The sequence below is a fragment of the Diospyros lotus genome, chromosome 7, assembly GCF_014633365.1.
Source record: "Diospyros lotus cultivar Yz01 chromosome 7, ASM1463336v1, whole genome shotgun sequence".
In the NCBI taxonomy this organism is placed as follows: domain Eukaryota; kingdom Viridiplantae; phylum Streptophyta; class Magnoliopsida; order Ericales; family Ebenaceae; genus Diospyros; species Diospyros lotus.
This window is the reverse complement of record NC_068344.1, coordinates 8,775,108-8,788,784: the sequence shown is the minus strand read 5'-3', so window position 1 is coordinate 8,788,784 and position 13,677 is coordinate 8,775,108. Positions and strand designations below refer to the sequence as shown.

At 37.4% G+C, this 13,677-nt stretch overlaps 1 protein-coding gene and 1 pseudogene across 1 annotated transcript; both read right to left on the bottom strand.

Moving 5' to 3' along the window:
* Window positions 1-3,619: 3,619 nt before the first annotated feature.
* LOC127805540 (uncharacterized) lies at window positions 3,620-4,426 on the bottom strand. Its single transcript, XM_052342297.1, has one exon. It carries the CDS (start codon window positions 4,424-4,426, stop codon window positions 3,620-3,622), a length of 807 nt encoding a protein of 268 aa, XP_052198257.1.
* A 326-nt stretch (window positions 4,427-4,752) lies between these two features.
* On the bottom strand, window positions 4,753-11,979 carry LOC127805539 (LEAF RUST 10 DISEASE-RESISTANCE LOCUS RECEPTOR-LIKE PROTEIN KINASE-like 2.5; annotated as a pseudogene).
* Window positions 11,980-13,677: the final 1,698 nt, after the last annotated feature.

Below are 13,677 nucleotides of genomic sequence, written 5' to 3'. Positions count from 1 at the left end.
GGACTTGAACCTCCCTTAGTGAGTATCTGTCGAACTTACCGAAGAAGTAGTGAGCTTAGCTCTTGAACTACACTTCTGATAGTAAATCAAGACATCAGATACCACACACAACTCATCTTACACCTTCGAGTTCTATACGATTGTGTCCATTTTGGTCCTGGACAGTATCCTGAATTCATGAGAGCTCTAGAGAACCCAAGCCTTTAGAACAGTTCTCATAGAAGCGACCCACTTCTACTCTCACATAGGTAACCATTGATTAAGAGCACTCTGTTAATGCTCCTCTTATAACAAGATACCAATATTACCTGTACCACCAATAGAATGCACACTCTGATTAACGAGAACTGGGAAGGAACTATAGGTTCCTTAGTGTGTAGACTATGAATTATCCCAGCCAGTTTGCCTAGTTAACCCAGATCGTGGGATCTCCAGTCAACTGGGTTAGGTTACCACCGGGTAGTTCATTTCACAGGCTTTAACCCCATTCCCTTCGATGTAGAAGTGACTTCTTTCCTTGTCACTCCTTTTGTTAAAGGATCTGCCAAATTTTCCTTCGACTTCACATAATCAATGGAAATTATTCCATTGGTGAGCAGCTGCCTTATAGAATTATGCCTGCGCCTTATGTGTCTTGACTTCCCATTGTAGACACTGTTTTTAGCCCGCATAGAAGCAGCTAAGTTGTCACAGTAGACACATATGGCATTTACAGGCTTAGGCCACAGTGGAACGTCTTCAAGGAAATTTCGAAGCCATTCAGCTTCTTCACCTGCTTTATCCAGAGCAATAAACTCTGACTCCATCGTAGATCGCGCAATGCACGTCTGTTTTGAAGACCTCCACGATACAGCGGCTCCACCTAAGGTAAACACATACCCACTGGTCGATTTAGTCTCCATGCTATCCGAGATCCAATTAGCATCACTAAACCCTTCCAATACAGGTGGATACCTCGTGTAATGCAATCCATACTCTAATGTGTACTTCAAGTACCTGAGTACCCTGACCAAAGCATCCCAATGGTCACGTCCAGGATTGCTCGTGTATCTTGCCAACCTACCTACTAAGTAGGCAATATCGGGTCTTGTACAATTCATGATGTACATCAAACTTTCGATGACCCTAGCATATTCCAATGGAGATACACCTTCACCACTGTTCTTCTTTAGTTTAGAATTTGGATCAAACGGAGTAACCGCGGGCTTACTCTCAAAATGACCAAATCTACGCAATACTTTCTCGACATAATGTGATTGAGTAAGTATATACCCGTCGGCATTCTTCGTTATGCGAATACCAAGAATGACATCAGCAAGACCTAAGTCTTTCATATCAAAGTTGGAATTCAACATCCCTTTTGTGGATTCTAAGACACTCCTGTTAGTGCCCATTATAAGCATATCATCCACATATAGGCATACAATGACACACTCGTGATTTATGGTTTTAACATAAACACATTTATCACACTCATTTATCTTGAACCCATTTGCAAGCATAGTGTGATCAAATTTCTCATGCCATTGCTTTGGTGCTTGTTTTAGTCCATAAAGTGACTTTATAAGTTTGCACACTTTCTTCTCATGTCCTTTGACAACAAATCCTTTCGGCTGTTCCATATACACTTCTGCCTCTAAGTCTCCATTTAAAAATGCAGTCTTTACATCCATCTGGTGAATTTCCAAATTATGTAATGCTGCAATTGCAACCAACATCCTTATAGATGTGATTCTCGTCACTGGAGAATAGGTATCGAAGAAGTCTTGCCCTTCCTTTTGGCGATAGCCTTTAGCTACTAGTCGGGCTTTGTATTTATCGATAGTACCATCAGCCTTTAGTTTCTTCTTAAATATCCATTTGCGTCCAATTGGCTTACTTCCCGGAGGTAAGTTAACCAACACCCAAGTCTGGTTTTGCATAATGGACTCTATCTCACTATTGACGGCCTCTTTCCAATACGGAGCATCAGGCGACGTCATAGCCTCATTAAATGTTTGAGGCTCATCTTCTACCATATAAGTTAGGAAATCAGGTCCAAAAGAAGTAGCCTTCTTAGCTCTTTTGCTCCTTCTAGGTTCAACCTCGGTCTCCTGACCAACTTGAGCCTCAGAAGAACTCGCTTCATACTTTCTCTTGGAACCACCGTCACTGTGTCTTTCTTCCTTAAAGGGTATATGTTCTCAAAGAACTCCACTTCTATAGATTCCATTATGGTGTTATTATTAATATCAGGTATTTCTGACTTTATCACCAAGAACCTATAGGCAGCACTGTTCAGTGCATAGCCAATAAAGACACAGTCTATCGTTTTTGGTCCAAGTTTGACCCTCTTCGGTAACGGAACTTGCACCTTAGCCAAACACCCCCACACTTTGAGGATTTTATATGAGGGTTGCTTCCCATTCCACACTTCATAAGGAGATTTGTCAGTCTTCTTATGTGGAACTCGATTCAAAACTAAATTTGCTGTGAGCAACGCCTCCCCCCACAAGTTGTGGGGTAAACCTAAACTGTTAAGCATGCAGTTGACCATGTCCTTTAAAGTTCGGTTTTTCCTTTCGGCTACACCATTTTGTTGTGGTGTATACGGTGCTGTGGTTTGATGGACTATTCCATTAACCTCACAAAACTCAGAGAGAGACGTTGATTCATATTCACCGCCTCTATCTGATCTCAGCACCTTCACTGTCTTCCCTAGTTGATTTTCAACTTCCGCCTTATATGTCTTAAAGACATCTAAGGTCTCGTCTTTACTGTGTAGTAGATACACATAGCAGTATTTGCTACAATCATCTATGAATGTGACAAAGTACTTCTTCCCACCTCTAGTAGGAGTACTTTTCATGTCATATAGATCACTGTGAATTAAATCGAGTAACTCACTGTTTCTTTCCACAGACGGAAACGGCTTCCTTGTGAACTTTGACTCGACACAAACTTCACATTTATGTCCTTTGTCAATACTGAAGTTAGGCAATAGTCCTAAATTTACCATTCTTTGGAGAGAACGATAATTGACGTGCCCTAACCTTGAGTGCCACACATCACACAACTCAACAGAATAAGCGGAAGCCTTGTTCTTATTCTCATTATTCTTGGGAACTTGGGCAAGTACATTAAGTTTAAACATACCATCAAGTAAATAACCCCGTCCCACATACACACCCCCCTTACTAAGAGTGAACTTGTCAGACTCAAATACAAGTTTGAAACCATTCTTGTTCAGCAGAGTCCCAGACACCAAGTTCTTCTGGATGTCCGGCACGTGGCACACGTCAGTGAGGGTAAGTATCTTCCCCGAGGTCTACTTCAGCAGGACCTTGCCTTTTCCGACCACAGGAGATGCAGAAGCATTCCCCATGTACAGCTTCTCAGAGCCGTCAGTACTTTCATATGTGGCGAACAGAGCTCTGTCACTGCAGATGTGCTTAGTAGCCCCCGTGTCGATCCACCAGCCCTTGGCATTCGACACCATGCAGACATCAGTGACCACTGCTATCAGGTCAACATCTTCTTCCATCATGTTGGCCTAATTGTTCTTGCGCTGGTTGTTGGCAGAGCCCTGTCCCTTCTTGTGACGGCAGTCAATGGCCCTATGACCTGTCTTACCGCACACCTAGCAGGTCCCTTGGATGCGCTTCGTGGGGGTCTTATTCTTGGGACCCATGTTCACATTCTTCTTTTTGCCTTGTTGTTTCTTGGGCTGAGTTTTTGAAGCTTCAACCACGTTGGCTCTTGCTTCCATCCTGAGAGGAGCTTTATCTCCCTTCCGGTTGTCCTCTTCAATGCGGAGTCTGACAGCTAGATCCTCCATGGACAGCTCTTTCCGCTTGTGCTTGAGGTAGTTCTTGAAGTCTTTCCACGAAGGTGGTAACTTCTCGATCACAGCGGCAACTTGGAAAGGTTCATTTATGACCAGTCCCTCACTCAGCAAGTCACTGAAGAGCACTTGCAGTTCTTCCAACTGGTTGACCACCAACTTAGAGTCAACCATCTTGTAGTCAAGAAATTTTCCCACGAGGAATTTCTTGGTCCCAGCATCTTCCAGTTTGTACTTCTTGTCCAGGGCATCCCACAGATCCTTGGCTGTTGGGTAAGCAGTACAATATACGTTGTACAGTGAATCCACCAAGGCACTTAGGATGTAGTTCTGGCACAGGAAGTCCGTATGCATCAACGCTTCCTTAGCGGCTACTTCCTTCGCAGTTGCATTCTCCGGGGTGACTGGGCATGCTTCCTTCAGGATATGTGCCAGGTTCAAAGTGGTCAGATAAAAGACCATCTTTTGTTGCCACCTCTTAAAGTCTTCCCCATTGAACTGTTGTGGCTTTTCAACATGAGTTGCCGGTTTGGAAACAGGGGGTCCAACAGCAGCGGAGGCCGAGGCTGTGGCCATAGGCACGTTGTTGTTGGGGGCAGCCATTTCAAGTTATGAAATTTTTTTGTTTTTGTCGATTATTTTCCTTCCAACTAATCTGTCTTCAGAATGTTAGAACCGTAGAGGAAAATAAATGACAACAGCAACAACCAGCTCCCAGAGTCAAAATTCCCAATAGCACACCAGCACAGAAACGAAATATATATATGGAGTTTTCGATAGCAATAAACAGTCAACGCACGAAAATATATTCTGAAAGTAGCAACAGAATTAGGAACTCAAACCCAGCTTTCGGCAATGGCAAAAGGATGATGGAACGACCGAGGCACGCAGGGATGCGCTGGCCTGAAGACAGATGCGCCCTGCTCCGGTCACTGGCAGGCTACGGCGACTGTCAACGCAGGCTTCAACGGTCTATCTCCGGCGAACGGCAACCACAATCGACCGGATCTGGCAGAACTCGAGGAAGACTTTGCTCTCTGTGATTGAACGCAAAAGAAAAAGGAAGACAGACACTGCAACTCAGGATGCCTTGAACTCGAGGAACATCCATCCTTTTATAGGCTGGAACGAGGGCACCGAGGCGACGCAACATTCAAGTCGGCATTGATCGTTGGCTTGAATGTTCGACGAACAGACCAGCGACATAAATAAAGGACGCCACTTCGGGTACCCAGAGCCACTTCTAGAAGAAATTTTAGATTTTCTTTATGTAAAAAATATATCTATATGACCCGACTGGACGGACGGCGGCGGCGGCGCGTGCGAGGGCCAAGGGGTTCGCCCGCTCACAAAATCTGGGTGCCCCTTAGGGCCCAAACCCAAGTGTGAGGGAGGAGTATAAATACCCACTCTCACCTCTTTACACAACCAATGTGGGACAACCACCCACACACACACTTACACTCACACACTAGGAAAATCCAACACAATCTACCACATGTTATATACAAAACTAACTAAATTTCCCATTATTTAACTAAATTTTGAGAATTTAATTATTTGTGTGTACATGAAAATTATAATGCTATCTTTATATGTTAATAAGGTAAATGTGCTCAGATTAATATAATTATTTATTGTAAATGTTACAAAATTTTGAAATAAAATTGTTGAATTTAGAGAGACATACTAAGGTGTATGTACATTTTAAATTTTAATCCTCTAGTATAATTATACATTGAATTGTTTTAATTGTGTCTTAATAGATAATACTCTCTATAGTTGTGCCTTAAATAAATTACGGATATAATATTAAATTCTTTGGTAGCACAGAGTTGATTTTGGGATATATGCCTAATTTTGATCTTGAGACTTATAATGAATTTCATTTTTCTTAATTTATGTTAATTGTTGTAATTATTCGTGTATGTGATTTAATCACAAAATAATTTTTTGTGCGACTCTCTTTTGTTGTTATGACCTCAATAAATGTTATTATCGATCTTAACAAGGGGGAGAAACTACATGCAGACAATTATTACATCTGGCATTGAAAAATTCAGTATTTGTAAAAAAAAATAGGATGCCCTAAAAGCTTTGACAAATAGTATGCTTGAGTTAAAGAAACAATCTCCAACATATCAAATAGAACTCTCAACTTACCAAGCTTGGTATAAGAGTGATCATTGCACAAACTTTACGATGTTAAACAACATGCATAATGATCTGATTGGAGAATTTGAAGAATATAAAATAGCAAAAAATATGTGGATTCCTTTCAAAGAAAAATATGGTGGTATTAATGCCACGAGGTTATGAGGGGTTTAACCCTCAAATTTGACACGTACAAGATGCCAGCAAGTGTGACAATGCGTGAGCATCTAAGAATGATGTCAAATAGGATTTGTGGTCTAAAGGTTGTTAGAAACAACCTTATTGATGAGCAATTGGTCCTAGTTGTCATCTAATGTCCCAGCTATTCAGACCAAATGGAGCTCATATAATCATATTAACGCATGATGAGCACATTAAAGATGCATCTCAACACCATGAGCTTGAAGCTAAGAGCCTAGAAGCAAAAGGTGATCACACTTTTCTCACAAAGTCAAAATTACATAAGGCATTCTAGTCAAAGCGAAAACAATTTGGGAAAAAAAGCACTCAAAGATAAGGTAAAGGACTTGGTCCCAAGAAGGACAAGCCCACAAAGCGCTGTAAAGGGAAGCATGGTAGAGGCAAAAGGAAAGTAAGGAATGCTTGCCAAAATTGAGGCAAGAAGGGATACTTTGCTTGTGACTGCGCTAAGCCAAAGAAAGAAAATAAACTCCTTGAGCCTGTCTTGTGCATCTATTTTAGTTTATATAAATGTGTTTGTGGCTCATTTTTTCTATGGTTGGATTCTAGAGAGAGGAGTAACAAGCCAATGGGTGAGAGATCGTGGAAGGTATGTTGAAGACAAAGAATATACATGGGGAACAACACTAGCAAAAAAGGTTCAAGGGATTGGTATATACTATCTAAAGTTGTGAGATGGTCACACATAAATTCTTTATAACATTCTTTATTCTCTAGGAATTAGGCAAAATTTTCTTTCAGTAGTTGTTTTGCTTAAATTAGGCTATAGAATTTAGCTTATCTTGGGATTCCATTAAAATTTCACTAGACGTCTTTTTATGAGCACTGTTTTATTTCTGATGGTTTGATTATCTTAAATGTTGAAGATGCTCATTTTAATTCTAATTATAATGTTTCCTATTTCACTTTGCATGATGATATTGTGAACAGGCCCGGCCCGGCCCTGGACCAGGGCGGTCAGTGCGACCGCCCTGGGCCCATTATTCAGGGGCCCAAATTGTTTTTAATAAATATTATATTATATTATTATAATTATTAATTAATTTAATATTTAAAAAAAATTCCTCAACGCCCCGCAATGCTGGGTAGACTTCAAGTCTTGGAAGCTGCTTAGACTAAAAATTTATTTCTATATTATAAAAGAATTTATTTTTATTTCAGATATTTAATATATAAATTTTTTTTATTGGATGAAAAATAATTTATTTTACTCGATGAAAAAGAACTTATTGAATTGTTATAAGTATTCATCTTGTTTATATATTATAGCATTTTATTCTAAATTTTAATATATTAAAATTTGAATCGATACAATTTATTTGAGTTGAATGTAGGGGTGGCAATATGGGTTGGCGGGTAGTAATCGTGTTGTGTTGAGACACACGTATAACACGTATCAAGCTAACCCGAACACGACTCATTTAATAATTGTGTTAAATTCCTTAAAGCCGAACACAACACGTTTATTAAATGTGTAACATGACACGACTTGTTTAACCCGTTTAATTAAACGTGTCGTGTCACATGTTAACTTGTTTAACCCATTTAATTTAAATGGGTTGTGTTTTGTTACCTGTTAAACGTATTATTTAGTTTTAAACGTGTTATTTGGTATATAATCGTGTTAACGTGTTCAGATCAACCCACTAACCCTTTTAATTAAACGTGTTATTTCGTATATAATCGTGTTAACATGTTCGAGTCAACCCGTTAACACGTTTAATTAAATGGGTCATTACATGTTTAAAAGGGTTAAACGGGTTGACCCGCGTAAGACACGAAAATAATCGTGTCATAAACAGATTGACCTATTTTTAACCCAAACCCAATTAACCTCAACCCTAACCCATTTAACTCCGTGTCATGTCGTGTCGTGTAATCGGGTCGTGTTCAAAATTATCAACTCTACTTAAATGTTAAATTTTTAGTTAATTTGAACATATTAGTCTTGATTAAAAAATAAGAACAAATTCATCACTAAATTTAAATATATATATATATATACACACATGAGGGCCTAAATTTTCCTTTTGCCTTGGGCTCTAAAAACTTGAGGACCAGCACTGATTGTGAATGAAAGTACCAAATGACATTATACATTGGGTCACATTGGGCAAGATTGCGTGAAAAGGCTAGTTAGATAAGGTCTATTAGGCCCACCCTACAATTGTCCATTTGTGAACCTTGCCTAAAGGGTAAGTCAATCTAGAAGTCCTTTGGAAAGGCACAAAAGAGCATCCAACCCTTTAAGGGTAATACATTTTAACCTTTTTCGACCTATGAATGCTAAGGTATGAAATTGTAGTTCATATTTCATCACTTTTATCTATGATTATATATGTTATGGAATAGTTTACTTGACCTCCCAAAAGTTTGAAGCATTTGATTGTTTTAGATGATTTTTAAGTTCAATTCAGATTCCATTGAGCTAGAGAATAAAAACTTTTTAAACTGACTGTGGGCGTGTATACGTATTACATCAGTTAAAAAATATTTGTGTTGGGAAAGGAATAGTAAAGTAACTAACTATGTCGAGAACTTCACAATAAAATAGTGTAATAGAAAGAAGGAATGGGACCTTACTTGATATGGTTCGATCAATGATGGCTGAAGCCAAAACTCCTAATATCTATATTGCGGTGATGTGTTGATAATTGTAGTCTACATACTTAATAGAGTGTCTACAAAATTTGTCACAACTAGTCTGACTTATGGACTGGAAATAAACCAAATTTAAAACATTTGTGCCCTTGGACTCAAACCCAACTCATTTAAATTTATTTCCATTTAAATAGGTGGATGATTCTTGACATTTCATAACTCATTATATTTTCATTTAAATTTATATAATCATTTAGCAAATGAGCTCAAACCCAACCTATTAATCCAATTCATTTAATAGGCCCAACTCACTTAAGCCCAAAGAATTTATTTTTTAACTTGGCCCAACACTTAAGGCCCAACCCATTTCATTTGAATTTAATTAAATCCACAACCCACATAACTTAGGCCCAATCCATAAAAATGGGTTTTATTTAACTCTAACTAGCCAATGCCTTGGTTTTTTCACTTAGCTCAAACCTATTTCATTAACTCAACCTATTTATTAAATTTCCAATCTTTAAATTTCTTTCTAAACCAATATATATATATATGCACCAAAATAATTAAAATTTTTAATAATGACATAGGCACAATAACGGGTCGTTACAATGTTAGGGAGTAAAACCTAACTCTTTGCATCATGTTGTTAATTTAACTTCTAATAGAATTAGAAAATAAATTATAAATTATTTAAATAGAATTTTATGTACTTGCAACACATCATTTAGCTTTGGACTTAAATAAATATATGATCTACTATAATATCTATCAAAAAGATTTATGAAAAAACGACTATCATAATATCTTATCTTTATAAGAATAAGTAATTGCTAAGTTCTTTTCCCTTTTTTTTCATAGATGATACATCATAACCTTATGCTAAACAACATACAATTTACATTATTTTCCCAACTTACAAATTGTTGTGCCGTGTAAAAGTAGGGATAAAAAAAATCCAAAAGAAGCTAATAAAAACGGAAATGAATGAGGATGATGGCGGCAAAAATTGCCGCCACCTGGCAGCCTTGCAGTCGCGAGAAGCAGGCTCGCGGCTACTGGCCACGAGCTGCTCGCGGACGTATGCCGCGAGGCATAGTTGCCTCACAGTACTGTTTGCTGCAAGGCACGGCTGCGCTTGCCGCGAGGCTTTATTGCGAGGACCGGCTGCCTCGCGGCGGCTTCGTAACAACCTCCCCATTTTCTTTGACTTTAATCCATTCAATAATCGCCACGTGTCAACAACCACCCTTAAGAATCGTGTCCTATAAATACCCAACTACAGGACATTAATGAGGACTTCCAACTTCGGTAAAATCTGGACACTTTGAATACACTTTTGTTATTTTCGTGAATAGTCATTGGGATCCGAGACTGACTTTGGCATCGGAGGATCTTCACCGGGGAAGATTCCCGCGAGCCCTCTAACTCATTTTTTGAGCATCAACAGGGAAAAATCCTTGTGGCAAGAGCTAGCGGCGAAGCTTATGGCAAGAGCTAGCAGCGAAGCTTGTGGCAATAGCTAGTGGCGAAGCTTGTGGCAAAAGCTAGTGGCGAGAGGTTGTGGTGAACCTTGTGGCGAAGCTAGTGGCAAAAGCTTGTGGCAAGAGCTAGTGGCTAAGCTTGTGGCAAGAGCTAGCGGCGAAGCTTGTGGCAATAGCTAGCGGTGAAGCTTGTGGCAAGAGCTAGTGGCGAAATCTTGTGGCGAACCTAGCGGCGAAGACCAAGTCTTGTGGCGAAGCTTGTGGCAAAACTTTGTGGCGAACCTAGCGGCGAAGCTCATGGCAAAGCTAGCGGCAAAGGTAAAGTCTTGCGGCAAAACCTTGTGGTGAACCTAGCGGCGAAGCTTGTGGTGAAGCTTGTGGCGAAGCTAGTGGCGAAACCTTGTGGCGAAGCTTGTGGCAAGGCTAGTGGCAAAACCTTGTGGCAACAGTTAGTGGCGAAGGCTTGTAGCAAGAGCTAGTGGCGGATTCTTGCGACGAGCATCCTAGCGGCAATTTCCCTTGAGGCGACATCTCTTACGGCAACCTAACTTCACCCGACCCCAAGCTCGAGTGGACCCCACATCACAAATTTTAATTGTTGTATTTTTATAATAACACAAATCATTATCATAATTGAGGTCTTTGTTACTAACCCAATAATCAATAAAAAATTTTACAACTTACATGGGTGAACATTTTTGTACCATGCTTTTCAAGTAAGAAAGGTTTGGGTGGGATATGTAATGAATGTAGGCTTCCTTCCAGCATTTCCAACACTTTAGTCATTGATGGGCTCCTTAAGGGATTGGTTTGTATGCACCACAAGCCAACTATTATCATCTTTCTTGCTTTTTCATATTTCTTCTTCGCTTGTAATACAATGAAGCCCAATTTCTTGGTCCTCTTCAAGAAGTTTGTATATCCAATCTGGAAAATACATCTCACTGCTACAATCAAATGTTGAATCATTAGAATCTTCTCTGCCCACAACTATGTCCAAAATTACCATCCCGTAGCTATAAACATATGCTTTATAAGAGATCCTTTCGTAGTTTCTTGAAAATAGCTCAGGCGCAATATATCCAACCGTCCCTCTTGTTCCAAACAATGATACAATACTTTCCTTATGAAGACATTGTTTAGCAAGTCCGAAATCGGCTATTTTGGGACAAAAATTTTCATCTAGCAGAATGTTATAAGGCTTTATATCAAAGTGCAAAATCCTTGTCTTACAGCCCAATGGAGGTACTCTAACCCTTTAGCAGTACCAATAGCAATCTTCTGTAATTCTTCCAATCCCAATTCATGATCTTTTGGCGTCTTTCTATCATATATAAATTTGTCGTGAGATCCATTAACCATGAACTTGTAAATAAGAGCCCTTTTTTCACTCTCATAACAAAAACCTAATAAACTTACAATATTAACATGAGATGTCCAACTTACACTCGCAACCTCATTAATAAATTGTTCTCCATCACCTTTTGATTCCTTCAAAAGTTTCATTGCCACGAGGTGCCCATCATCTAACTTTCCTTTATAAACACTACCAAAGCCTCATTCATCGAGTTTATTTTTGAAAGAGTTGGTGATTTTCTTAATCTCCAAATAGCTATATCTTTTAGGGACAAGAGAACCAAAGCTCTTTAGATTTGCAAAACAAAGAATTTTTTTTGACAAGTGTTTCCATTCGGTATAGTATAACAAGAATATCATGGCCACTAATGCAGTAGTTCCAATACTTGTAATCAAGCTTTCAAATTTATATAGGTTATACATGCTACTTTTGAGTAAAACATATATTCACTTACACCAATACATAAAAGTAATATTTAAATTGACTCAAAAAGGTCAGTTATGTTAGTTATGTTAGTTAATTAGTTTCATAAAAATTACTTTCATCAAGTTAGTTGAGCAAAATTCCTTTTTGCTTATCCTCAAGAGTGGCTATTTATGGTCGTCACTAACACTATGACAACTATAAGGTTGTAGGATTATGTTTTTCCAAGTTCTTTTTTGTGGACGTTTATAATTATTTTTCTTGAAAAAAGAAACCTTTTGCTTCTTGCACCGCAGCCAAACACTTATGATAACTTTAAAAAATATATGTAACACATTATTTCTGATTTCTATATGTTTTTTGTTTTTGTCCAGTTCTTGTTTTTATTTAATGCAAATAAAGAAGTTAGCATGTTAGTTGACAACTTTGATTTATTTTTAATTTTTAATAATATAATTATTTCTTCTTCTCTCTCCCTTTTGTGTGACCTAACGTGGGAGAGTTGGTGAATCTTTAGTAGTCGCCACCACAGATCCCAGACCATATTTGGGAGTCATCCATTATATAGAAATATCGTTATCTTATTTTTGTATTTTTGAAATATTTAAAATAATTTAAAAGCAAAAAAAACAAGCAGTAAATGTCATTTTGTGATTTTGTTTTAAAAAAATAACATAAATTAAATTGAAAACTGAAAATAGGAAAACAAAATGAGTTTAAATATACATTTTTGAAAACAAAAATAAAATTGTAAAAAAACTCAAAATAACAAAAAGTTATTTTGAGTGTTTTCATCCAAAATAAACTCTAAACTCAAAATATATTTAAAATGTATATATATTTTTAATAATATATTAACATTCAATATTTTTAATTTATTGAAGAATCAAATTTATTGAATAAAATATTATTAAAAAATTATTTTCAAAATTTTAAAAAGAATGCATTTTCTAATTTTTTGTTTTAAGAAACAGTTTTTCAAAATAATAAAAGAGAACATGTTTTTAATTTTCTAAAAATAGACTACCAAACACTATAAGAAAAACGGGTTTTAACGATGAGAAAATTAGTTGTTAAAAGTTGATTTTCAGTCGTTAAAAAGTTATAACGACAGGAATTTTCCTATCGTCAGTCGTCGTTATTGTCTCCAAGGATAAAAGTCTTTAACGACGGGAATGATAAATCCGTCGTTAATTGTATTAGCGACCGTATGATTCTCGTCGTTAAAAATAATTATTAACTACCAAATTATAATCCAATAACAACAATATTTCCCGTCGTTAATAGTCTAAACAATTAACGACCGTATGATTCCTGTCGTTAAAAATAACTTTTTAGTTATCAAAACACAAACCAATAACGACAATATTTCCTCTCGTTGATAATATGAACAATTAGCGACGATATGATTCCTATCGTTAAAAAAAAAAATTAATTTTTTTAATTTTTAATTTTTTTTTAATAGTATATATGAAAACAATTGCTAGTCATCAATGACAAAAATATCATGTTTTGATATAAACCACCAAACCTATATATCATTTTCCATATCAATTTGGAATAAAACTCATAAAATTAAACATGTCATTCAAATAACACAAAAGTAATCATTATCCATTAACATTTACACACCA

Bases quoted from the DNA above. Each gene is read 5' to 3' on its own strand.
- LOC127805540 (XM_052342297.1), bottom strand. From the start codon at position 4,426: ATGGCTGCCCCCAACAACAACGTGCCTATGGCCACAGCCTCGGCCTCC.